Source organism: Triticum urartu, chromosome 6, assembly GCF_003073215.2.
Source record: "Triticum urartu cultivar G1812 chromosome 6, Tu2.1, whole genome shotgun sequence".
Classification (NCBI taxonomy): Eukaryota; Viridiplantae; Streptophyta; class Magnoliopsida; order Poales; family Poaceae; genus Triticum; species Triticum urartu.
The window spans coordinates 287,751,085-287,778,729 of NC_053027.1; the positions used below are offsets into that span (position 1 = coordinate 287,751,085).

Genomic DNA, 27,645 nt, shown 5'->3' on the forward strand with positions numbered 1-27,645 from the left:
TCCTCCATCACCAATTTCATGATGCTCACCGTCGTGCGTGAGTAATTCCATCGTAGGCTTGCTGGACGGTGATGGGTTGGATGGGATCTATCATGTAATCGAGTTAGTTTTGTTAGGGTTTGATCCCTAGTATCCACTATGTTCTGAGATTGATGTTGCTATGACTTTGCTATGCTTAATGCTTGTCACCAGGGCCCGAGTGCCATGATTTCAGATCTGAACCTATTATGTCTTCATCAATATATTAGAGTTCTTGATCCTATCTTGCAAGTCTATAGTCACCTATTATGTGTTATCCGTTAACCCCGAAGTGACAATAATCGGGATACTTACCGGTGATGATCGTAGTTTGAGGAGTTCATGTATTCACTATGTGTTAATGCTTTGTTCCGGTACTCTATTAAAAGGAGGCCTTAATATCCCTTAGTTTCCGTAAGGACCCCGCTGCCACGGGAGGGTAGGACAAAAGATGTCATGCAAGTTCTTTTCCATAAGCACGTATGACTATATTCGGAATACATGCCTACATTACATTGATGAACTGGAGCTAGTTCTGTGTCACCCTAGGTTATGATTGTTACATGATGAACCGCATCCGGCATAATTATCCATCACCGATCCATTGCCTACGAGCTTTCCATATATTGTTTTTCACTTATTTACTTTTCCGTTGCTATTGCTATCATCACTACAAAATACCAAAAACATTACTTTTACTACTGTTACCTTTTGCTACCGTTACCACTACTATCGTATTACTTTGCTACTAAATACTTTGTTGTAGATACTAAGTTTCCAGGTGTGGTTGAATTGACAACTCAGTTGCTAATACTTGAGAATATTCTTTGGCTCCCCTTGTGTCGAATCAATAAATTTGGGTTGAATACTTTACCCTCGAAAACTGTTGCAATCCCCTATACTTGTGGGTTATCACTTAATAGTGGAATCCACTAGATGCAAATTCAAATAACAATCATCATATTCATGGAAACCAAGCACATCACATAAAGTTTTCGGAATAGTGGAGACACTATCACCCAAATCACACAAAGCATTGCACTCATAATCTTTAATTGTAACCTTAATAGTAGGTTCCCACTCATCATAATGCTTTCTAGGGATAGGAACTTCCAACTCAAGTTTTTCTTCAAAAGGTTTCATCATAGCATCAACAATATGTTTAGTAAAAGCTTTATTTTGATTATAAGCATGTGGTGAATTCAACATGGATTGCAAAAGGGAAATACAATCTATCAAAGAACAATTATCATAATTAAAATCCTTTAAATCAAAAAGAGTGGGTTCATTGCTACTTAAAGTTTTGACCTCTCCAATCCCACTTTTATCAATTTTTTCATTAAGATATTTACACTCCGAATCATTGGGACGCCTTCTAGCTAAAGTTGACTCATCCCCGGTCCCATCTTTATCAAGATTTATATTAGAAAAGAAAGATTCAATAGGAGTCACGCCAATCACTTTAAGATCTTCATTATTAGTTTCACAAAAACTAGAAGAACACGCTTTTACAAACCAATCTCGCTTAGCACGCATCCTATCGGTTCTTTCTTTACATTCATCAATAAAATTTTAATAGCTTTCAGAGATTCATTAATATCATGCTTGGGAGGCATAGATCTAATCTTTAAAGAATCAGTCTCAAGAGAAATTCTATCAACGTTCCTAGCCAAATCATCAATCTTGAGCAATTTTTCTTCACCATAGCATTGAAAACATTTTAAGAATTAATGAAATCTTTAATATTATTCTCAAGATCAGTGGGTATTCTATAATAATTTCCATAAGAATTTTTGTAGGAATTACCATAATTATTAGAGGAATTACTAGGAAACGGCCTAGGGTTGAAATTACCTCTATATGCGTTATTACAAAAATTGTTCCTACCAACAAAATTCACATCCATAGATTCAATATTATTCTCAATCAAAGTGGACAAATGAATATCATTAGGATCAATAGGATCACTCTTACTAGCAATCAATTTCATAAGTTCATCCATCTTTCCACTCAAAGTATTAATTTCGGTATGCCATTGAGAGTAATTAGCCATAATATTATCTAGGAGTTTAGTAGCTTCTCCTAAAGTAATTTCCATAAACTTAAACCATGAGTAGGGCAATTTTTACTAGTGGAAGATCTTTCGGTATGCCATTGAGAGTAATTAGCCATAATATTATCTAGGAGTTTAGTAGCTTCTCCTAAAGTAATTTCCATAAATGTACCTCCCGCGTCGGAATCTAAAAGATTTCTAGATGCAAAATTCAATTCGGCATAAAAAAATTGTATGACCATCCATAAACTTAAACCATGAGTAGGGCAATTTTTATCATCAATTTCATCCTCTCCCAAGATTGTGCAACATGTTAATGATCAAGTTTCTTAAAATTCATTATATTGTTCCTAAGGGAGATGATCTTAGTGGGAGGAAAATACTTGGAAATAAAAGCATCTTTACACTTGTTCCATGAAACAATACTCAAGATGAAAACCAAGTTTTAGCACAATCTCATAGTGAGAACGGAAATAGCTTAAATTTAACAATATCATTATCCACATCTTTTTTATTTTGCATATCACACAACTCAAGGAAAGTATTTAGATGGGATGCGGCATCTTCACAAGGAAGGGCGGAAAATTGCTCTTTCATAACAAGATTCAACAAAGCGGCATTAATTTCGTAAGATTCCGTAGTGGCGGGAGCAATTGGAGTACTAATAAAATAATTATTATTAGTGTTGGAAAAGTCACACAACTTGGTATTTTCTTGAGACATCGTCACAAAGCAAGCAATCTAACACACGAGCAAAAAAAGAGCAAACAAAAAGATGAAGGAAAGGAGGGCGACAAAAAGGCAAATATTTTTCGGATTTCCTGAAAACATTTTATAAGTGGGGGAATGGAAAACGAGAGTCAAACGGCAAATAATGTAATGCAAGAGATGAGATTTTATGGTGGGTACTTGGTAGGCTTGTTGTAGAACCTCCCCGGGAACGGCGCCAGAAATTCTTCCTGCTACTTCTTGAGCTTGCGTTGATTTTTCCCTTGAAGAGGAAAGGGTGATGCAGCAAAGTAGAGATAAGTATTTCCCTCAGTTAAGAACCAAGGTATCAATCCAGTAGGAGGCACAAGCAAGTCTCCAATCTATGCACTTGCACAAACTAACAGACACTTGCACTCAACGTGAAAAAGGGGTTGTCAATCCCTTCATGGTCTCGAACAAGAGTGAGATCTAATAGAGATAGGTATAAACGATAAATAAAAATAAAAACTAAAGTAAATATAAATAAATTGCAACAAGGTATTTGAGGTTTTTTGGTTTATAGATCTGAAAATATATTATGGAAAATAGACCGGCCGCCATAGGTTTCACTACAGGCTTCTCTCTTGAAAGAAAACATACGGTGGGTAAACAAATTACTATCGAGCAATTGATAGAAAAGCGCAAAGTTATGATGATATCCAAGGTAATGATTATGAATATAGGCATCACGTCTGTGTCAAGTAGACCGACTCCTGCCTACATCTACTACTATTACTCCACACATCGACCGCTATCCAGCATGCATCTAGAGTATTAAGTTCATAAGAACAAAGTAATGCCTTAAGTAAGATGACATGATGTAGAGCGATAGACTCAAGCAATATGATGAAAACCCCATATTTTTACCCTTGATGGCAACAAGACAATATGTGCCTCGCTAGCCCTACTATGTCACTGGGTGAGGACACCGCAAGACTGAACCCAGAACTAAGCACCTCTCCCATTGCAAGAAATACCAATCTAGTTGGCCAAACCAAACCGATAATTTGAAGAGAAATACAAATATATTTAATCATGCATAAAATATTTCAGAAAAGACTCTAATAATATTCATAGATAATCTGATCATAAATTCACAATTCATCGGATCTCGACAAAGACACCGCAAAAGAACATTACATCAGATAGAACTCCAAGAACATCGAGGAGAACATTGTATTGAAGATCAAAGAAGGAGAAGAAGCCATCTAGCTACTAGCTATGGACCCATAGGTCTGTGGTAAACTACTCATGCTTCATCGGAAGGGCAATAAGGTTGACGTAGATGCCCTTCATGATCGAATCCCCCTCCGGCGGGGTGCCGGAAAAGGTCCCAAGATGGGATCTCACGGGAACAGAGGATTGCGATGGCGGAAAAGTATTTTGGTGGATGCTTCTATTAGTTTGGGAATATTTGGGAATTTATAGTGCAAGAATTAGGGTTGGAGGAGTCCCGAGGGGTCCACAAGCCCTTCCCCCCCCCCGGCACGCCTCGCAGGCTTGTGGCCTCCTCGACCATCTTCTAACACCCTCTCCAAGTTCCGTGGATGTCTTATGGTCCAAGAAAAATCATCATAAAGTTTTATTCCGTTTGGACTCCGTTTGATATTCCTTTTCTGTAAAACTCAAAAACAAGGAAAAACAACAGAAACTGGCACTGGGCTCTAGGTTAATAGGTTAGTCCCAATAATAATACTCCCTCCGTCCGGAAATACTTGTCACATAGATGAATAAAAATGGATGCATCTAAAAATAAGTATTTTCAGACGAAGGGAGTATAAAATAGCATATTAATGCATATAAAAACATCCAAAACAGATAATATAATAGCATGGAACAATCAAAAATTGTTGATCCATTGGAGACGTATCGCCCCCTCGGTCGCCTTCTACCTCCTCATACAGGAGGGTGACCAAGGGCGCCTGTGCCCATCCGTCCCCGTCGAACCGGCTCGCCGCCCCGCGCCACTACAACGCCAAGGGGATAAGGACGAGCCTCTCGGCCTCGTCCTGCCCCCCTCGAGATTTTTCCCTCTTATCCCTCGCCCTACATCGCTGCTCCCAACCTTCCGAACACCGTCGTCGCCATGGCCGCCTCATAGCCGCGCTCACCGTTGTCCCCGTGCCTCCTCGTCGTGTATGGGATCTCCGTCGCGCTTGTCCACATCCCCTGCATCGAGTCGTACGAGTCGGGGAGCTGCATTCACGCCACCTTCGTCGTCTTTGTCTACGTCAACCATCATGAGCTTGACATTGATTCACCGCCATCTTGCGCTCCGGACTCTCAATGGGCCTTCGTGCGCCTGCTAAGTGAGCCGCGCCTCCCCTTTGCCTCCCCCTTGAGCTCGGACTCGAGCTCTTGCACGCACCCCGTCGTAGCCGTAGCTCCACCGCCGCCGCACCTTGCTATTGCCATGGCAAGGGCTCGCACCCATTGTCGCCGAGCGCGACAACGCACTCCTGGCCCTCCCGGGAGGCCAGCGAGCCCATCAACTAGCCCGCTAACACCCCACAGCCTTGCGGCCGTGTAAGGCCGAATGCCGGTCGCCGCTCCACTCGTCACCGTCGCCCCTGTGGACCACCTCAGCCCACACCCATGTCGCCACGAGGCTCACTCCGCCCGTTTGAAGGGGACCGGTCGCACCCATTTTGGCGGCCAGTAGACAAATCCCGACGTCATCTGAGCCGCGCCGTTGTTGTTTTGGTCACCGGCTCCTCGCCGTCAACGCGCCACCGCTGCTGGGTCACCAACAGGTGGGCCCGCATGGGTTAGCCACTAACCCCCAACCAAACCTTCACTAACGCATGGGCCCCACTGTTTTTAATTAGGTTAGTTTAAAACTAAACATGTTAATTAATCTGACGCTGACAGAGTGGGCCCACTGTTGGGGAACGTAGTAATTTCAAAAAAAATCCTACGCACACGCAAGATCATGGTGATGCATAGCAACGAGAGGGGAGAGTGTTGTCTACGTACCCTCGTAGACTGGAAGCGGAAGCGTTATAACAACGCGGTTGATGTAGTCATACGTCTTCACGGCCCGACCGATCAAGCACCGAAACTACGACACCTCTGAGTTTCTGCACACGTTCAGCTCGATGACAATCCCCGGACTCCGATCCAGCAAAGTGTCGGGGATGAGTTCCGTCAGCACGACGGCATGGTGACGATCTTGATGTTCTACCGTCGCAGGGCTTCGCCTAAGCACCGCTACAATATTATCGATGATTATGGTGGAGGGGGGCACCCCACACGGCTAAGAGATCAATGATCAATTGTTGTGTCTCTGGGGTGCCCCCCTGCCCCCGTATATAAAGGAGTGGAGGAGGGGGCGGCCAAGGAGGGTGGCGCGCCCAAGGGGGGGAGTCCAACTCCCATCGGGAGTAGGACTCCCCTTTTTCCTATTAGGAGTAGGAGAGGGAAGGAAGAGGAAGGAGGGAGGAAGGAAGGAAAGGGGGCCCCGGCCCCCCTCCCAATTCGGATTGGGCTTGGGGGTCGCACCCCCTCCCTTGCTCCTTTCCCCTCCTTTCCACTAAGGCCCAATAAGGCCCATATACCTCCCGGGGGGTTCCGATAACCTCCCGGTGATCCGGTATTGTCCCAATCTTACCCGGAACCTTTTCGGTGTCCAAATATAGTCGTCCAATATATCGATCTTTATGTCTCGACCATTTCGAGACTCCTCGTCAAGTCCGTGATCACATCCGGGACTCCGAACAACCTTCGGTACATCAAAATATATAAACTCATAATGAAACTGTCATCGTAACGTTAAGCGTGCGGACCCTACGGGTTCGAGAATAATGTAGACATGACCGAGACGCGTCTCCGGTCAATAACCAATAGCGGAACCTGGATGCTCATATTGGCTCCTACATATTCTACGAAGATCTTTATCGGTCAGACCGCATAACAACATACGTTGTTCCCTTTGTCATCGGTATGTTACTTTCCCGAGATTCGATCGTCGGTATCTCAATACCTAGTTCAATCTCTTTACCGGCAAGTCTCTTTACTCGTTCCATAATACATCATCTTGCAACTAACTTATTAGTTGCATTGCTTTCAAGGCTTAAGTGATGTGTATTACCGAGAGGGCCCAGAGATACCTCTCCGACAATCGGAGCGACAAATCCTAATCTCGAAATACGCCAACCCAACATGTACCTTTGGAGACACCTGTAGAGCACCTTTATAATCACCCATTTACGTTGTGACGTTTGGTAGCACACAAAGTGTTCCTCCGGTAAACGGGAGTTGCATAATCTCATAGTCATAGGAACATGTATAAGTCATGAAGAAAGCAATAGCAACATACTAAACGATCGGGTGCTAAGCTAATGGAATGGGTCATGTCAATCACATCATTCTCCTAATGATGTGATCCCGTTAATCAAATGACAACTCATGTCTATGGTTAGGAAACATAACCATCTTCGATTAACGAGCTAGTCAAGTAGAGGCATACTAGTGACACTTTGTTTGTCTATGTATTCACACATGTATTATGTTTCCGGTTAATACAATTCTAGCATGAATAATAAACATTTATCATGAAATAAGGAAATAAAATAATAACTTTATTATTGCCTCTAGGGCATATTTCCTTCAGTCTCCCACTTGCACTAGAGTCAATAATCTAGTCCACATCGCCATGTGATTTAACATCAATAGTTCACATCACTATGTGATTAACACCCATAGTTCACATCGTCATGTGACCAACACCCAAAGGGTTTACTAGATTCAATAATCTAGTTCACATCGCTATGTGATTAACGCCCAAAGAGTACTAAGGTGTGATCATGTTTTGTTTGTGAGAGAAGTTTAGTCAACGGGTCTGCCACATTCAGATCCGTAAGTATTTTGCAAATTTCTATGTCAACAATGCTCTGCGCTAAGCTACTCTAGCTAATTGCTCCCACTTTCAATATGTATCCAGATTGAGACTTTGAGTCATCTAGATCCGTGTCAAAACTTGCATCGACGTAACCTTTTACGACGAACCTTTTGTCACCTCCATAATCGAGAAACATATCCTTATTCCACTAAGGATAATTTTGACCAATGTCCAGTGAACTAATCCTAGATCACTATTGTACTCCCTTGCCAAACTCAGGGCAGGGTATACAATAGGTCTGGTACACAGCATGGCATACTTTATAGAACCTATGGCTGAGGCATAGGGAATGACTTTCATTCTCTCTCTATCTTCTGTCATGGTCGGGTTTTGAGTCTTACTCAACTTCACACCTTGTAACAAAGGCAAGAACTCCTTCTTTGACTGTTCCATTTTGAACTACTTCAAAAAAACTTGTCAAGGTATGTACTCATTGAAAAACTTATCAAGCGTCTTGATCTATCTCTATAGATCTTGATGCTCAATATGTAAGCAGCTTCACCGAGGTCTTTCTTTGAAAAACTCCTTTCAAACATTCCTTTATGCTTTGCAGAATAATTCTACATTATCTCCGATCAACAATATGTCATTCACATATACTTATCAGAAATGTTGTAGTGCTCCCACTCACTTTCTTGTAAATACAGGCTTCACCGCAAGTCTGTATAAAACTATATGCTTTGATCAACTTATCAAAGCGTATATTCCAACTCCGAGATGCTTGCACCAGTCCATAGATGGATCGCTAGAGCTTGCATATTTTGTTAGCTCCCTTTGGATCGACAAAACCTTCCTGTTGCATCATATACAACTCTTCTTCCAGAAATCCATTCAGGAATGCAGTTTTGACATCCATCTGCCAAATTTCATAATCATAAAAAGCAGCAATTGCTAACATGATTCGGACAGACTTAAGCATAGATACGAGTAAGAAACTCTCATCGTAGTCAACACTTTGAACTTGTTGAAAACCTTTTTGCGACGATTCTAGCTTTGTAGATGGTAACACTACTATCAGCGTCCGTCTTCCTCTTGAAGATCCATTTAATCTCAATGGCTCGCCGATCATTGGGCAAGTCAATCAAAGTCCATACTTTGCTCTCATACATGGATCTCATCTCAGATTTCATGGCCTCAAGCCATTTCGTGGAATCTGGGCTCATCATCGCTTCCTCATAGTTCGTAGGTTCATCATGGTCAAGTAACATGACCTCTAGAACAGGATTACCGTACCACTTTGGTGCGGATCTCACTCTGGTTTACCTACGAGGTTCGGTAGTAACTTGATTTGAAGTTACATGATCATCATCATTAGCTTCCTCACTAATTGGTGTAGTAGTCACAGGAACAGATTTCTGTGATGAACTACTTTCCAATAAGGGAGCAGGTATAGTTACCTCATCAAGTTCTACTTTCCTCCCACTCACTTCTTTCGAGAGAAACTCCTTCTCTAGAAAGGATCCATTCTCAGCAATGAATATCTTGCCTTCAGATCTGTGATAGAAGGTGTACCCAACATTTTCTTTTGGGTATCCTATGAAGATTTACTTCTCCGATTTGGGTTCGAGCTTATCATGTTGAAACTTTTTCACATAAGCATCGCAGTCCCAAACTTTAAGAAACGACAGCTTAGGTTTCTTGCCAAACCATAGTTCATACGGTGTCATCTCAACGGATTTAGATGGTGCCCTATTTAATGTGAATGTAGCTGTCTCTAATGCATAACCCCAAAACAATAGCGGTAAATCAGTAAGAGACGTCATAGATCGCACAATATCTAATAAAGCACGGTTACAACGTTCGGACACACCATTACACTATGGTGTTCCAGGTGGCGTGAGTAGTGAAACTATTTCACATTGTTTTAACTAAAGGCCAAACTCGTAACTCAAATATTTTACTTCTGCGATCATATCGTAGAAACTTTATTTTTGTTACGATGATTCTCCACTTCACTCTGAAATTCTTTGAACTTTTCAAATATTTCAGACTTGTGTTTCATCAAGTAGATATACTCATATCTGCTCAAATCATCTGTGAAGATCAGAAAATAATGATACCTGCCGAGAGCCTCAATATTCATCGGACCACATACATCAGTATGTATGATTTCCAACAAATCTATTGCTCGCTCCATTGTTCCGGAGAACGGAGTCTTAGTCATCTTGCCCATGAGGCATGGTTCGCAAGCTTCAACTGATTCATAATCAAGTGATTCCAAAAGCCCATCAGCATGGATTTTCTTCATGCGCTTTACACCAATATGACCTAAACGGCAGTGCCACAAATAAGTTGCACTATCATTATTAACTTTGCATCTTTTGGCTTCAATATTATGAAAATGTGTATCACCACGATCGAGATCCAACAAACCATTTTCATTGGGTGTATGACCATAGAAGGTTTTATTCATGTAAACAGAACAACAATTATTCTCTAACTTACATGAATAACCATATTGCAATAGACATGATCCAATCATATTTATGCTCAACACAAACACCAAATAATATTTATTTAGGTTCAACACTAATCCCGAAAGTATAGGGAGTGTGCGATGATGATCATATCAATCTTGGAACCACTTCCAACACACATCATCACTTCACCCTTAACTAGTCTCTGTTTATTTTGCAACTCCCATTTCGAGTTACTACTCTTAGCAACTGAACCAGTATCAAATACTGAGGGGTTGCTATAAACACTAGTAAAGTACACATCAATAACATGTATATCAAAATATACCTTTGTTCACTTTGCCATCCTTCTTATCCGCCAAATACTTGGGGTAGTTCCGCTTCCGGTGACCAGTCCCTTTGCAGTAGAAGCACTTAGTCTCAGGCTTAGGTCTAGACTTGGGCTCCTTCACTTGAGCAGCAACTTGCTTGCCATTCTTCTTAAAGTTCCCCTTCTTCCCTTTGCCCTTTTCTTGAAACTAGTGATCTTGTCAACCATCAACACTTGATGTTTTTCTTTGATTTCTACCTTCGTCGATTTTAGCATCGCGAAGAGCTTGGGAATCGTTTCCGTTATCCCTTGCATATTATAGTTCATCACGAAGTTCTACTAACTTGGTGATGGTGACTAGAGAATTTTGTCAATCACTATCTTATCTGGAAGATTAACTCCCATTTGATTCAAGCGATTGTAGTACCCAGACAATCTGAGCACATGCTCACTGCTTGAGCTATTCTCCTCCATCTTTTAGCTATAGAACTTGTTGGAGACTTCATATCTCTCAACTCGGGTATTTACTTATTAACTTCAACTCCTGGAACATCTCATATGGTCCATGACGTTCAAAACGTCTTTGAAATCCCGATTCTAAGCTGTTAAGCATGGTGCACTAAACTATCAAGTAGTCATCATATTGAGCTAGCCAAACGTTCATAATGTCTGCATCTACTCCTGCAATAGGTCAGTCACCTAGCGGTGCATTAAGGACATAATTCTTCTGTGCAGCAATGAGGATAAACCTCAGATCACGGATCCAATCCGCATCATTGCTACTAACATCTTTCAACTTAGTTTTCTCTAGGAACATATCAAAAATAAAACAGGGGAGCTAAACGCGAGCTATTGATCTATAACATAGATATGCTAATACTACCAGGACTAAGTTCATGATAAATTTAAGTTCAATTAATCATATTACTTAAGAACTCCCACTTAGAAAGACATCCCTCTAATCTTCTAAGTGATCACGTGATCCAAATCAACTAAACCATAACCGATCATCATGTGAAATGGAGTAGTTTTCAATGGTGAACATCACTATGTTGATCATATCTACTATATGATTCACGCTTGACCTTTCGGTCTCAGTGTTCCGAGGCCATATCTGCATATGCTAGGCTCGTCAAGTTTAACCTAAGTATTCTGCGTGTGCAAAACTGGCTTGCACCCATTGTAGATGGACGTAGAGCTTATCACACCCGATCATCACGTGGTGTGTGGGCATGACGAACTTTGGCAACGGTGCATACTCAGGGAGAACACTTTTATCTTGAAATTTAGTGAGAGATCATCTTATAATGCTACCATCAATCAAAGCAAGATAAGATGCATAAAAGATAAACATCACATGCAATCAATATAAGTGATATGATATGGCCATCATCATCTTGTGCTTGTGATCTCCATCTCCGAAGCATCGTCATGATCACCATCGTCACCGGCGCGACACCTTGATCTCCATCGTAGCATCGTTGTCGTCTCGCCAATCTTATGCTTCTACGACTATCGCTACCGCTTAGTGATAAAGTAAAGCATTACAGGGCGATTGCATTGCATACAATAAAGCGACAACCATATGGCTCCTGCCAGTTGCCAATAACTTGGTTACAAAACATGATCATCTCATACAATAAAATTTAGCATCATGCCTTGACCATATCACATCAAAACATGCCCTGCAAAAACAAGTTAGATGTCCTCTACTTTGTTTGTTGCAAGTTTTACGTGGCTGCTACGGGCTTAGCAAGAACCAATCTTACCTACGCATCAAAAACCACAACGATAGTTTGTCAAGTTGGTGCTGTTTTAACCTTCGCAAGGACCGGGCGTAGCCACACTCGGTTCAACTAAAGTTGGAGAAACTGACACCCGTCGGTAGAACCAGTCTCGCGTAAGCGTACGCGTAATGTCGGTCCGGGCCGCTTCATCCAACAATACCGCCAAACCAAAGTATGACATGCTGGTAAGCAGTATGACTTATATCGCCCACAACTCACTTGTGTTCTACTCGTGCATATAACATCAACGCATAAAACCTAGGCTCGGATGCCACTGTTGGGGAACGTAGTAATTTCAAAAAAATTCCTATGCACACGCAAGATCATGGTGATGCACAGCAACGAGAGAGGGGAGAGTGTTGTCTACGTACCCTCGTAGACCGGAAGCGGAAGCGTTATAACAACGCGGTTGATGTAGTCGTACGTCTTCACGGCCCGACCGATCAAGCACCGAAACTACGGCACCTCCGAGTTTTTGCACACGTTCAGCTCGATGACGATCCCCGGACTCCGATCCAGCAAAGTGTCGGGGATGAGTTCCGTCAGCATGACGGCGTGGTGACGATCTTGATGTTCTATCGTCACAGTGCTTCGCATAAGCACCGCTACAATATTATCGAGGATTATGGTGGAGGGGGGCACCGCACACGGCTAAGAGATCAATGATCAATTGTTGTGTCTCTGGGGTGCCCCCCTGCCCCCGTATATAAAGGAGTGGAGGAGGTGCCGGCCAAGGAGGGTGGCGCGCCCAAGGGGGGGAGTCCAACTCCCACCGGGAGTAGGACTCCCCTTTTTCCTATTAGGAGTAGGAGAGGGAAGGAAGAGGAAGGAGGGAGGAAGGAAAGGGGGGCGGCCACCCCTTGTCCAATTCGGACCAGAGGGGGCACGCGCCTTCTTCCTTTTGGCCTCTCTCCTCTATTCCCGTATGGCCCAATAAGGACCATATACTCCCCGGCGAATTCCCGTAACTCTCCGGTACTCCGAAAAATACCCGAATCACTCGGAACCTTTCCGATGTCCGAATATAGTCGTCCAATATATCGATCTTTACGTCTCGACCATTTCGAGACTCCTCGTCATGTCCCCGATCTCATCCGGGACTCCGAACAACCTTCGGTACATCAAAATATATAAACTCATAATGAAACTGTCATCGTAACGTTAAGCGTGCGGACCCTACGGGTTCGAGAACAATGTAGACATGACCGAGACACGTCTCCGGTCAATAACCAATAGCGGAACCTGGATGCTCATATTGGCTCCCACATATTCTACGAAGATCTTTATCGGTCAGACCGCATAACAACATACGTTGTTCCCTTTGTCATCGGTATGTTACTTTCCTGAGATTCGATCGTCGGTATCTCAATACCTAGTTCAATCTCGTTACCGGCAAGTCTCTTTACTCGTTCCGTAATACATCATCATGCAACTAACTCATTAGTTGCAATGCTAGCAAGGCTTAAGTGATGTGCATTACCGAGAGGGCCCAGAGATACCTCTCCGACAATCGGAGTGACAAATCCTAATCTCGGAAATACGCCAACCCAACATGTACCTTTGGAGACACCTGTAGAGCACCTTTATAATCACCCATTTACGTTGTGACGTTTGGTAGCACACAAAGTGTTCCTCCGGTAAACGGGAGTTGCATAATCTCATAGTCATAGGAACATGTATAAGTCATGAAGAAAGCAATAGCAACATACTAAACGATCGGGTGCTAAGCTAATGGAATGGGCCATGTCAATCACATCATTCTCCTAATGATGTGATCCTGTTAATCAAATGACAACTCATGTCTATGGTTAGGAAACATAACCATCTTCGATTAACGAGCTAGTCAAGTAGAGGCATACTAGTGACACTTTGTTTGTCTATGTATTCACACATGTATTATGCTTCCGGTTAATACAATTCTAGCATGAATAATAAACATTTATCATGAAATAAGGAAATAAATAATAACTTTATTATTGCCTCTAGGGCATATTTCCTTCACCCACAACCTAACTAAATTAGTTAGACTAACCTAAGCATTGGTAAACTAACCTGAGGCTGACAGTTGGGTCCCCTTGGGCCCAGTTGGCCCAGTTGACCTGGTCAACCTACTGACTGGGCCAGTCCAGTCACTCACAGGTGGGCCCAGTGGGCCTCTTTGACCAGTCAGTGTGGTCAAAGTTGACTACTAAGCCAGCTCGACCCGGCCCCAACTGTCATCCACTATGGCTAGCTCACAGTGGGTGTAAATATTTATTTACTATTTATCTTCGAAATTAAAAATAATTCTAGAAATAAAAGAAAATGTTTAAAACTTTGAAAAATCATATAAAATAATCTTTAACTCAGATGAAAATACTTTATATATGAAAATTGCTTGGAAAAATAAGACGAATCTGAATATGCTATCCACATACGTGTCACATGCCTTCAAGACTGCAAACATAGAACCTTCCCCTCCGGTTCATCTATTCGAAAACTGCCTAAAGCCGGGAAAACATTCCCAGATGTTTTCATGTTCCGTCTGCAACGTGTAGCACTGCAATAGGTCACTCTAGCACAGCATATTGCCATGTCAAGGAGTCCTTGCGCGCCCATTCCAGAGCCGCGTCATCGTCGTGCTCCACGTCGCCGTGCTTCGTCTTCACGGCGGGGAGACCCGGCTCCGTCTTCACCGGCTCGAGCCCCGGCTTCGTCTTTGGCTTGACGAAGCGCGGAGGAGCCGACGAGGAGGCGCATCGGCCGCCCTCGTTGATGACGATGCCGGCGCTGCGAGTGCGCTGGCCGAGCGGCGTCTCCGCCGCCGGCTCGGTCTTGACGCCGAGCAGCGCCGGAGAGCCGGAGGAGTGGGAAGAAGAGTATGAGGAGGAAGAGGAGGAGGAGCCGAACCTCCTGGGCATCCATTGCCCGCCGCGTCGGCGGTGTGCCGAGGCGGCCGCCCTCGCCGGGGGGTATGCCAACGGCGGGTTGTTGCCGCCCTCGAGGTGCGTCAGCACGCCCTCGAGCATGCAGCCGGGGACGCCCCACCACAGGTGGCGCCCCTCGCTGTTCTTCGCGCCGCCCACCACCGGTGCCCCGTTGGTGGACGCCAGCCTCTGCTGCTGACGGCGCTCGAAGTATGCCACCCACGCCGCGTGGTTGTCGGCGGCGTACTGGGGGAGGGCGAGCTGGTCGTCGGTGAGGGAGGCGCGCACGATCTCTACCTCGTCAGCGAAGTAGGAGGGGCACGCCACGGCGTCGGGCAACGGAGGAATGGGCACTCTGTCGTTGCTGAGCCTCCACCCCGTCGGCCCGGCGCGCATGTCCGGCGGCGCCGGGATGTTGGCCTGGAACAGGAGCCATGACTCCTGTTCGCGGAGCGAGCGGCAGCCGAAGCCGTTGGCCGCCGCCTCGTCTCCGGGGAACCGTTCGGCCATCGGGAGAGGGAGAGGGAGGGCTCGGCGGCGGCGGCGCACGAGTGAGGGAGGGCTCGGCGGCGGCGCACGGGAGAGGAAGAGGGAGGGTTCGGCGGCGCACCGGAGAGGTATAGCTCGGCGGCTAGGGCTGGTGTGGCCAGAGGCGAGGGAGGCCACCGGTTTATTTAGCCGCGCTCCGCCCGTGTGTACGCGTGCGAGGGAGGGGAGGCGTCGGTGCGCCGCCCCGTGACGCGCCGCCCGTGAGGAATCAATGACAAGGTTGACCGGTGGCAGCCTTGCCATTGATTCCCCGCGGGAAACCGAGGCGTTGGGGGAAGACGAGGGCGGTGTCACTGACACGGCTGGCCCACGGCTCTTTCACGCCAAAACCGCTCGCCCCGGCGCCCCCCAGCGTGCCGAGTTCGGTCTGGATCCGCCGGTGCTGATTTCGGCTCAGGTCGGCGAAAATCGGTCTCTTGGGGGCACGACTGGGCCTTCCTGAGGGCACGGCTGGAGATGCTCTTACCACGAACAATATGATAAGTAATCATGTAGTCTGCCCTGCTTTTGGTGTAATAATCAAGATTCTTAATTTTCTTTGATAGTATGATTTTACTTCTCCCGTCCTCTGTCCTGTCAGATATATCCATAATTATAGAATATTCTGTGCAATATTTTCTGATTCCTATTTGAGGTTTGCATCTTCTCCAGTTCGCTCTATGCTGCAATACAATATATTTTCAAAGTATTTACTGCCATGCCGCTTTCTTCTATATTTATACATTGCAATTTTATATTGTGTTTAATTCCATATTCGTATGCAACTGCAAACAAGTTTGTATGCTAACCAAACTGTGCATAGTCATATTTTTTTATCATGGATAGATTAGCTTATGGCACTGCCAATCTTTTTCTAATAATAAAGCATAAATTGATTTTGTCGGATTCATCGTCATAATACGCTTTCACATAGTTGTAATATGTTTTTACGATTCATATAGACAAAATCATAATATAAACAAGGTGGTACTAATAGCACGATCTTTTCTTCTCTCTCCATCTGTTGTTCATTCGCAACCTCCCGAGCTGGCCTCGATCCATGGCCTCTCCTTCCACCCAGATCCGATCCGTCACCGATCGTCCGTGGCGCGAGCGCCGGGCCTCCTCCTCAATCTCCTCGTTCTGCGCCGCCCCGATTACACTGTGCACACGTGCTCCGGAGCCATGGCCGCCTTTTGTCGAGCCGCGTGATCGATGTCCGACCGGCGCCGCGACCGGCCTCTTGCGCAGTTCCCGACCGTCGTCCCCTGTGCCTCCTCCCGCGTCTCCCCACCTCGCCTGTGCAGCACCGTTGTTGCACGTCTCCAGCGCCATCTGCTGCAGCCCCGCAGTCAACCGCTTGCACGCCATGGGCAGCGGCCATGGACCAGTTCGACAAGACCATGGTGCTTGCGGGCGGGATGCCCCTCGCCGCCGGCAGGGCAGGGAAGATGTGGGAGTCCCTGGGCACTCTTGTGTGACGCCTCTGCACTGCCTTTGAGGAGCACGATGACTGCCTGGAGGCCAAGCTGTTTGATGTGTCCGTCAGGTCCGTACTTTCCTGCCTCTTCCCTGCCCTCCCCTCTTACTCTCAAACTCAAGCACCAACTCGACGGCAAGCACCATGCAGCAGCTCAGTCAAAGCCCGGTACTCTTTCTGAATTTTATTTGTACCTACAACACATACCCGTTATGTCTGATGCTAAATTTTGAACACAGAAATACATTGAACGGACAAGTGCTGAACCGGTTCACTGACTAGCCTGATTGATTCAATCCCCATGTGCTTGTGTCAATGCCTGCAAGGGAGCAAGCGTACTGGCGGGATGGTTGGAAGGAGAGTAATTTGCTACAAAGCTTATTATTTATGGTTATTTCCTGAATCTCTGATATAATATACAATACATTATGTAGAAACCAAAATGATGTTCATAGAGATCTCAGAATTAGGTGAATATCATTATGCTTGTGTTATCTTTTTCATTTTATGATTTAGCACCAGTCGCCAACTATGGTTACCGTGTGTGGCTTGAATCCAATAGCATGTGATTGAACAAATGAACGAAATATAGGTGAAACATTTAATTTTTAGAAGAGATGGGTGATACGTACTTCCGTTCAAGTGTTCCCTAAATTTTTTCATAGTTTGCATTGGGACACAGTAATTGCTTAAAGCATTTATTTGACTGCAATGTTGCTTGCCGGCATCTCCACCATTCATCTTGTCATTGACAGAAACCCCATCTTGTCACTGATAGAACCCCAGGCTCTTCCACCTATAGCAAACAAATAAAAGGACTTGATTTATGGGCTTGTAAATTGGTTGTATCTACATGGAAGGTTTATGGATTGTGAACCTTTTACTCCGTCTTATCCTTAGGCTGCACAACATTTACTTTAGCAAAGGTCTCTCTGTTGCTGAGATTCTTAAAAATGGATGGGAGTCGGTGCAAAGTACATGGACACATTGGTGCGATATTTTAAAATTGAGAAACAGCCTCCAAGCTACTTGTGAAGGTGTCAATTTCTGCATTGATAAAGATTCAATTATACTTCTGATGGGATTTTTTCTGTTAGCTGTCTCTACAAGAGAATGAACTTGAGAAATATTAATTTCTAGATAAATTTCTTTGGAAAGTGAAGCTTCCCCTGAAAATTAAAGTTTTTCATTGCTGGTTTTGAAAAAATAAACATACTAACTAAAGCCAATTTATTCAAATGATGTTTTCAGGGAGATAAAACCTGTCAATTACGTGGTAGAGATTAGATTATTGGTGCAAAGGAATCGGTATTACAACAGAACTTGAAGCTGACGAGGATGGTTGACGTTTGGTTTTGGTGGAAAGTCAGGTGCATATGAACAACCTATTATCTTCCATTTGTTTTTCATCATTCAATGGGGGCAATTTCCTAATTCTTTTTTAGTACTGTCTGGAAAGGTTATTAGTACGGATATAAGTTTGTCAAAATTTATTAGCACATATGAGGTTCTTTGTTCGGACCCCCATTGGCTCTACATAATTTTTTGGAGTGGGATTCTAGATAGCTGCTTTTATATGAACCTCGTAAAAAAGTATTATGCCGTTGATCCTAACTGACTGTTTATATGTCGGACGATTTCAACTTGCTATGTCCCAACATACTTTTTTTAACAAAAACTGTAGAAGTCCTAACAGTCTACACTTCTGCATTGTATCTTGAAATGTAGATCATTTCTCTAGCATTCCGGCAAATGGTAGTTTGCAGATTGATGAGTTGGTTCCAGTTCCTTTAGCAGGTACATCACATCTCAATCATAATTCTGCCCCACTACCCAACAAAAAAAATACGACGGTGATGTTCATTGGTGCTAGGTCTCCAGAAGTGGGTTTGTCGGATTTTCATTTTCTTTGTATAATAAATGTAATACATAACTCCTGGAGCCTATGGATTTTGGGGAGATAGTGTATGTACTGTAGGTTCATTCTGTTTTCTCCTAATGAAACTTGGGGTGTGTGCACAATTACAGAATTACCAAGGAGACATTTTTCGGACAGAAAGAAAATCTAATATTTGGTTTCCGTCCATTTTCTACTTGCATTAGCATTATAAAACACAATGAATGTCCCAGTGATTAATCACAAATGATGCCCCGGTCTATCCATAGTAGCATAATGGGCCAATGCTAGAATAATTGACAAATCTACAATCTTTTTTTTTTGTAATGGTGGTGTTATTTCTGCTAGAATGATTGCATTTTATGTAATATTGCAAATATACTCTTGGTCAATAGAAATGATATCTCCCTGTTTGGTCTCAGTAGGAACAAATGCTCAATATCAAACATCGTGAGATAGTTTTTTCTCCCGTTGCAACACACGGGTTTAAAAGGAAAAAAGAAAAAGTATATGAGATAGTGAGGGTTAGGGATGATTTGGAAATAGGTCTAGGTTTAGGAAATGTCGCATACAACCCATGTTATGGTTATTGGGTTAGGGCAGTGTGATATTTTCTTCTCCCGTTGCAACGCACGGGCTCTTTTGCTAGTAATTATATGTAACCTTATGTTCACATGGAAGTTGTAATGTATCCCCAAGTGAAGATGAGCTACATACGAGCTACAGGTACAATTAGATTTCTCTCTTTACTTACATACCATTACTTTTTTAAATAATGAAAAATACAAATTATAGGAAATCATAATATTTCAAAACAATGCAAGCAAATATATACAAACCACATTACATCCCTAACCTAATAATAACTAAGAATCAAAATAGACGGGCGCAGCAACGCGCGCCATCAATCATCTAGTACACTGTAAAACACGTCGTGATGTCAGCTCCACCCCCTATTCATCACGCTGGTGGGCGATTCAGAAGCACAGAACAGCACACTAAACGGCAATTTAAACTCGTGTTTGTTGCGCCGGCTAGAGGCGTTTGTGATGCATGCGACAGGTGCACCCGGGCCGGCATGTGGGCTGTTTTCTCTTTTTTGCGGGAGACGCAATCGTTCAGCAAACACATGATCATCCTATGGTGGGATCATGCGTTGTTCCGAATGATGGCTGCATCTTCGTGTCACAAATATTCTGCTGTAATCAGTTTGTTCATTTTAATTTTGCGCAAACTGCAATAACTCAAACAATTGCCCAGAGACTCCGTACACTTCCAGGCTCCGGATAATGAATTTGTTAGCAAGACTGCATACGCCTCCAGATAAACTGAGATTTACTAACAGCAGCCACAAGCACAGGAGGTAGGACACAATGGAGAAACAAATAAGCTTTGTTAGCAAGATTATGTACATTGTAAACAAGCACAGAAATGTCCTGCTGATCAATCAAGCCACAGTTGTTTGAAAGAATTTATTTATATGCTAATTAATTACAGAAGAGTTAGGAAAAGCTGAACTTCAACAAGGGTTGAGTATTTCTCGACCACAAGTCAAGGTCGGTCAGAAGAAACTCACCTACTCATATTGAGAATTACAAAGCCCTTCTGACCGGAGCTCTATATGTGATTAGTAATTCACACTATAGTTTGACCTAAGAATAGATATGTCAACATGGCATGCCGTTCTCAATCAATGATCTTTGGGCCTGTATTTGCCACCAAGGTCAAATGATCTGTGTGAAACTGTCGAGCAAAAAGCTTGTCCCTTTAATTAAAAACAAGGTATATGCTTGCCACTTCAAATGGCATAATAGGCTATTGAACAGTAACCACCTGCTTCATGGCAATTCATATTTCAATCTCAGATCAAATACCCCAACCAGTCCATGTGATCACGGAAGTGCCAAAACAACGTGAAATGCCGCAGAATGATTGTCTCTTGGAGGCTTAGGCATTGTGAGGTCAGTAGCTCTCTGGTATCATAACCCTTTTTTAAAAGCAAGACAACTTTAACCTTGGCGACTATTCACTGGACCCGCTATTTCTCGATGACGAATCTGTAGCAAGTTAACAATACATAAGGAAAAAGTTTATGTACTTCATACTCCCTCCATTCCACAATGTAGTGCATATTTGGTTTTTAGAAACTCAAACATGTCTACGTTTGACCAAGTTTATAGAATAAACTATCAGCATTTAAAATAGTAAATATTTAAAATATGAAAACAGACTTCATGATGAATCTAATGATTCTAGTTTTGGCTTTTAGATGTTGATATTTTCCCTACAATCTTGGTCAAATGTAGACTTGACTTTCTAAAAATCAAACATGCACTACATTGTGGAACAGAGGGAGTATCCATCCCAAAATAAGTGTCGCTGATTTAGTACAAAGTTGTACTAAATCAGCGACACTTATTTTGGGACGGAGGGAGTAGTATATAAACAGCTCTGCAAACAATACCTTGTGAACGGCGCTTTCCCTCCATGGCTTCTTTTTTTTCCTGACAGCTTTGGCAAAGGAACGGACCATCCCATCGACGCAAGTTCCCAGGTTGTGATGAATCTTCATGTACAGATATCCCTTGATTTGGCTTTAACTCTACTTGACAAATAGCACATATAAAGAGTTTGAACATATTTCGAACAGGGTATTCAGAATCCAGCCTGCGGTTAAAAAATGAAATTTGAGCCATATGCAAACTGAAGGAATTCAACCAAACAAGGTTGCGCTCAGCAGCAGATAGGAAGATAATGTGAATGAACAAAATATTTTGAGGGTTTTGCATGCAATAGAACGGAAGGTCAGATCCAAATACTTCAAACATGACAATGTTATGCTGTTTGAATGAGTTTATGTGCTCTATATGTTTGCACTTTAACTTCATCTAACTTTCCTCATGGTGTGCATCTTTATAAATTACTTCAGCCAGAATCCAAAAGGATGGTACGTGTCCTCAAGTTGTTTTTCATTTTGTAGCGAGAAACCATCCGTAAGTTTATTCCAGGCCCGTGAGAAGGTTATTGGTTAAGCTAACACTGTTGGTCGTCAAAATGGAAAATGAATGTGCAAACTTCTAGAGAACAAGAAGTAAGAATGCAAAAGAATTTATTAATCGACTTTCTCATTTTTCTTTCAGTAAGAATCTATTATGGTTGATGATGCGTTGGAAACCTTCAACACGATTATATAATCATAACTGAACTTCATGACCATTTGCTCTTTTGATGATCGAAAATAGAATTATAGAACCAACCGTCTAGAGAGCAATGCACATTCATCCTCAAATATCTCTTCTACAACGTCTGGATCCATATATTCTCTATCTGCATGGGATGATGAGTCGGAAGATGTTTTCTTGCGAAACATATTTTTGAAAACACCCATTCCTGGTTGCTTTTTAGGAGCTGACATAGCTGGGTTGCCTTTTTCTGGTACTAGGTCAACGACTATACAAGTGGTGTCATCCCTCAGTCCCTTTGAGTGCACTGCGTCCTGAAAAATATTTGAATGTGTAAAGAAGAGCATCATGAAAGAGTCAGGGTTAGAGAGAGAGGAGGGGTGTACTTTAACAATTTGCTCGGCTGCAGCTTCAGGAGGAAGTCCTCTTGAACAGTTCAGAGCCTGTTCTGCAGTCAAAGCATCCCAAACACCATCGCTTGAAATAATAAGCCGGCCTCCAGCAGTAGATAACTAGACACATTAAAAAATATATCGGTACTTTTCAGAATCCAGGGATCAGATTAACACAAACAATACACTAGGTTACTCGGAGATGGCAGCAAACTGCTGTGTCAGGGGTTAGATACGTCCGGATACCCGCTGAAACATATCAAAGTACGTATCCGCCGATATTTTTTTCCAAATAATTAAACTAATTCAGATACGTCTGGGATACCCCAGATACTGATCGGACACGGGGAAACCAGGAAAAGCCTAACCCCGTACGTATCATTACCCACGAACCACCGTTCCCCTTTTCTCGCCTCATCCTGCCTTCACCCGACCTGAGCTCTGCGCCGCCACTGCTGCCGCTCCCTCCCCTTGCTGGAGTGCCACCGCACTGGATATGAAGAGACCCAGTGGCCGGCCCACCGGACAAGAGAAGGGGAGCCCAGCCGCCGCCACTCCGTCGCATACCCCCCTGCTGGAGTGCAGCCGCACAGGATAAGAAGAGACCCAGTGGCCAGCCCACCGGACCAGAGAAGGGGAGCCCAGCCGCCGCAACTCCGTCGCATACCCCCTTGCTGGTGTACCGCCGCACTGGAGAAGAAGAGACCCAATGGCCAGGCCACCGGACCAGAGAAGAAGGGGAGCCCAGCCGCCGCCGCTCCGTCGCATACCCCTAGATCTCAGCGCCCCTCCCTTCCCAGATTAGATGACTGTAATCTACCCACTTCCTCTGAGCGCAACCACCGTGCTCCAGCCTTAAGTTAAAACTGTTATAATGTGTTCTGCATTTCCAGACATACCTTTACTTGCTTGACGAGAGGAACAGGAACGATAAATTCACCCACGTCCTGATCTCCGATTGTCCTTGACAGGCACAAACCCCCAGGCCAGCATCTAAGGGGGCCAATCTGGAGGTGAAGAAAAGCATGCATTAGTAAAGCAAATGAAAAGAATATGAAAACTAGAAAAAACACATGCAAAATGTATCAATGAAGAAAAAACAATGTCCCTCATCTTACACCCTCCACCTATATTGGGCACTTCCTCCTGTTCCACTCCTAACACGAATGCACGATTGGGAACCATGTCTCTTGCATAAACTAATATGTTATATGCCGTTAAAACTCTAAAAATCCAATCAAGGTTTTAAAAATTGGCATTTAACAGCTGTGTAGCAAACACTTTGGATCAAGTTCAAAAGCAAATTCAATACTAGGGAGCACATTTAACATGAAACAAAAAAGTTAACACTAGAGGGCAACATACAATTAACATATGCAGCTAAAATGCTACTTCCTCCGGTCCTAATTACTGTCGCGACACCCAACTCCGATGAGCAAGCACACCCGCGACGATTAAAAAGGGCCGGGGGGAGTAGATATATCTGTGGCTAATGTTAATCAATGTCACCAAAGACTGCATAAATTTTTCAGTACTGAAGAACAGGTTAAAGGATAATATGTCTCCTAACAGTCACCATAAATACTGCAAATTTCCAAGTCGAGTACGAGTATCTCATAAACTGAAGCAACAAAAATGGCAACAATGAACCTTGATGCAAGAAAATTAACTTGAATGGCAAAATAAGCAAAGTTGAAACCTCAGCACCACCAACAACATTTAGCCTTCCAACATCACCTCCAGCTTCTGTTACACGATCAACCCTGCACATCAAAATCAAGTGGCAACAGATAAGTTTTTGCCATGAGAAGTGAGAAGGCTTATATCAGGAGAACAATCTTACTCCTCTTTACTGGCATCGAAACGATGATCCGAAGATAACTGATAAATTGAACCTTCAGCTTCTAATACACAACGCGAATCACCAACAGATGCAACAGTAACAACCAATCCATCTATTATGACAAATGTCACTGTTGTTCCTGAAGAGCGTGCTGTAAAGAAAGAAAGTGATATCAGTAGGACATTTAATTTAGGTTGATGCTAGTAATGTTTGAACAAGTTATTCCAAATGTTTCACAAATGTATGTCATTAGAGACCAAAGAACAGGAATAAACAAGATCCATGCCAGCATATGGAAGATTCTAATGACCGATCAAAAGATCTCTTTTTGCTGGCTCTGATGACAGATAAATCTCCTTTTTATAAGATAACTCAGAATACTGGAGGATTAGTGAAAATTGCTTTAATTATCACTTGACGCACCTACTGTTTGGAAATCTTTATCGGTTTTGACAAATGCTGCAACCATCGCCCTTGGAAGCGCAGCAAGCCAGTCCTCCCTGTTGAGATCAGCAGGGACTGCACCCAAGATGTTGTTCAAGAGATTCTCCTTTGTATAAATAGCGGCTCCATTCCCATTGTGCCCATCAAACAGCTGCAATAAAACCACCGCGCTGAGAGGCTCTGAACAATTGCTTCTAGTTGATTATTCATCAAAATTATTGCCTCCAAAATTTCTTCAAAAAAGTCTAAAATGTGGAACTACAGCAAATTAAGATACTTTGTGCTATTTTTTCAAAAAAAAGATACTTTGTGCTATAGCCAGCAAGTCCAGCATTACATAATTCAATTGGACACATGCATTCATTCATTGTTGACGATAAATTAACCTTAATTTCATTGTGAAACTAGTACTCCCTCCGTTCCTAAATACTCCCTCCGTTCCTAAATACTCCCTCCATCCGAAAAAGCTTTTTCGGACGGAGGGAGTATTTGTCTTTCTAAAGATTTCAACAAATGACTACATACGGAGCAAAATGAGTGAATCTACACTCTAAAATATGTCTATATACATCCGTATGTGGTAGTACATTTGAAATCTCTAAAAAAACAAATACGTATTTAGGAACAGAGGGAATATCTGTTATGCACACATAAACCATATATAGAGTCAGCATCCCAATCTCCAAACGAATTCAAAGCTTCCCTCCAAACGAATTCCAGAATCCAGAATTCTCCAACAACCGAGCATAAACAAAATCGAGCAAGCCTCACAATTCACGCACGCACGCACGCACGCATCCAACCCGATCCACGTGAACTTAGAATTATTGAGCACCAACGTAACGTATCCACGTGACGCACGGCGCTGCCAGATCGGGCACGCACGAAATGCGATTGTAAGGGTGTGGGGCGCTTACGCCGAAGGCAGAGAAGGAGGATGGCGGGAAGCCGGGGAGACGCTCGCAGTCGGGCTTGAGGAAGACAAAATCCTCGCCCTTCTTGGCTTGGCTGAAGAGGCCGTGCTGGAGCTCCGGGCGCTCGGCGGCGGTCCTCTCGCTGACCACCTCCCGCCGCAGAAGCACGGCGAGCGGCACGGCCGAGCCCCCAGCCGTGCTGCCGCCGCCGCCCACGGAGCCCTGCACCGACCTCGACCGCGTGGACATCCCCCTGCCCTGCGACCACCGCCGCGCCGATCCGCTATAGAGGCGCGGTCCCCAATTCGTCCCGTCTCACCCGTATTGGTGAGGGGCTTTTTTGGGGGGAGAGAGAGAGAGGAGGTGAGGAAGGAAGGGAGGAGGAGGTCACATGGGTACAGAACGCGGAAATCCAGCCCGCCACGCGCATTCGACATTTTTCGGCAAAAGTTGGCAATGGACGACGAGGGCCATGTTCGGACTTCGGATTAGGGTTATTAGGGTGGCGTTTGGTTCATGGGCAAGGTTAAGTTGGCTAAGGATATCCTCAACCACTTGGTTGGGGATAGTCAATTTTCGTTGTTTTGTTGGGAGGGATGGGGTAGGTTGGACAACCATATTTTACTGTTTGAATAGAAGGATAAGAAGTGGCTAGCTAGGGGGTAGCAGCAGTTTCAATACAACGTTGATTTTGTCAATTTCATAGTCCAAATCAGACAAGTTGCAACTACTCACATAGTCCAACTGTTAATTACGTTATGGATATTGAGTCCCTTTGTAAACAAGCAGAACTGGAGAAGCGAACTAGTTGCAGTTCAGAGAGAGAAGAAAATCAAGGAGAGGGATGAAAAATAGCTGCAGTTCATTCGCAGTTTATGGAGAAACAAATGGAACATATTAAAGGGTAGAATTTCAAAGAGGGTAATCGGAGCATGGGGAATGGTGCACTTGGATATGAGGCGAGATAGGACATGGGCGAACCGCCCAAGCAGCCGTTCCCGCTGCATGCCCCATCGGCCCAGCCGCCGTCGCTGCTGCTATGCGCCCGAGCTGTAGCCTCCACACTGCCAGACGCCCAGGCTGCCGCCACCTTGCCGCGCGTGGGACGGGCAAGAGAGCCCAGATAGGCAAGGAGAAGGGGAGAGGGCAAGGACTGCCGCCTTTGTGCTTCTCCGGCCGGCGCCGGCACCGGCCACCGCCGCCAGCCGTGATCGAGAAAGTGGGGAGAGCAGGGGTGTTCAGAGATGGGTTTCGTTGGGGAGAGGCGATTCAGCGAAAAAAACGTTTCGCGTGCGACGCGAGCGCGCATGGCTGCCCTCATCCGGCATATTTCGGCGACTCTGGTTAACCAGCTTTTAGAGGAATATTCTCAGCATCTTGGCTATCCCTATCCTTTGCTGCCTACAAACCAAACGAGTGACATCCTTCAAAAAACTGGTTATCCCCAACCCACCTAGAGATAGCCATTGAACCAAACGCCACCTAGAGCAACCCCGCAAAACGCATAGACCCGTAAAATTTCGATGAGTATATAGGCTCGGTCCAATTTTTCGGGCAGAACAGAGCCCGCATACTCGTCCGGCCCGTAAAAAAATTTGCCGCAACTTGCAAACCGCACGCCTCGCCCGCTATAACTGCGGTTCCGCGACTCTTTTATGGGTCCAAACCCTATCCTTCGCCGCCGCCGAGCCCGATTCCCCTTCTCCCATCTTCACATTTCTCGCCGTCGGCGACCACCCGCCCCACCTCCAGCCACCATGTGGGGCCGAATGTGGAGCTCCGGATGCGGCTCCGGCAGTAGATCCGGCGGTAGAAGGGACCCAG

At 44.2% G+C, this 27,645-nt stretch overlaps 1 protein-coding gene and 1 long non-coding RNA gene across 5 annotated transcripts; one reads left to right on the forward strand and one right to left on the reverse strand.

Annotated features, from left to right (window-relative positions):
- Positions 1–16,663: 16,663 nt before the first annotated feature.
- Positions 16,664–19,467, forward strand: LOC125513266. 4 transcript variants are annotated; one of them, XR_007285835.1, is made up of 3 exons: positions 16,664–17,317; positions 17,389–18,519; positions 18,947–19,467. It is a non-coding gene; the product is annotated as an uncharacterized LOC125513266 (long non-coding RNA). The 4 variants fall into 4 exon arrangements; XR_007285834.1 differs by having other exon boundaries at positions 16,665–17,218; positions 18,935–19,467; XR_007285833.1 differs by having other exon boundaries at positions 16,665–17,218; positions 18,944–19,467.
- Positions 19,468–20,420: 953 nt separating this feature from the next.
- On the reverse strand, positions 20,421–26,261 carry LOC125513265 (probable protein phosphatase 2C 15). The gene is made up of 9 exons (XM_048678337.1): positions 25,825–26,261; positions 24,887–25,058; positions 24,464–24,614; positions 24,320–24,383; positions 23,520–23,627; positions 22,615–22,740; positions 22,304–22,542; positions 21,511–21,713; positions 20,421–21,103 (listed from the first exon to the last, which is right to left on the reverse strand). The coding sequence occupies exons 1-9, from the start codon at positions 26,068–26,070 to the stop codon at positions 21,069–21,071; spliced, it is 1,344 nt and encodes a 447-aa protein (XP_048534294.1). The 5' UTR covers positions 26,071–26,261; the 3' UTR covers positions 20,421–21,068.
- Between the last annotated feature and the right edge of the window lie 1,384 nt (positions 26,262–27,645).

Coding starts and splice junctions, on each gene's coding strand:
- LOC125513265 (XM_048678337.1), bottom strand. CDS start 26,070: ATGTCCACGCGGTCGAGGTCGGTGCAGGGCTCCGTGGGCGGCGGCGGC. Junction 25,059..25,824: donor CCTCCTTCTCTGCCTTCGGC/GTAAGCGCCCCA, acceptor GTTTTATTGCAG/CTGTTTGATGGGCACAATGG. Junction 24,384..24,463: donor TTCGATGCCAGTAAAGAGGA/GTAAGATTGTTC, acceptor TTTGATGTGCAG/GGTTGATCGTGTAACAGAAG.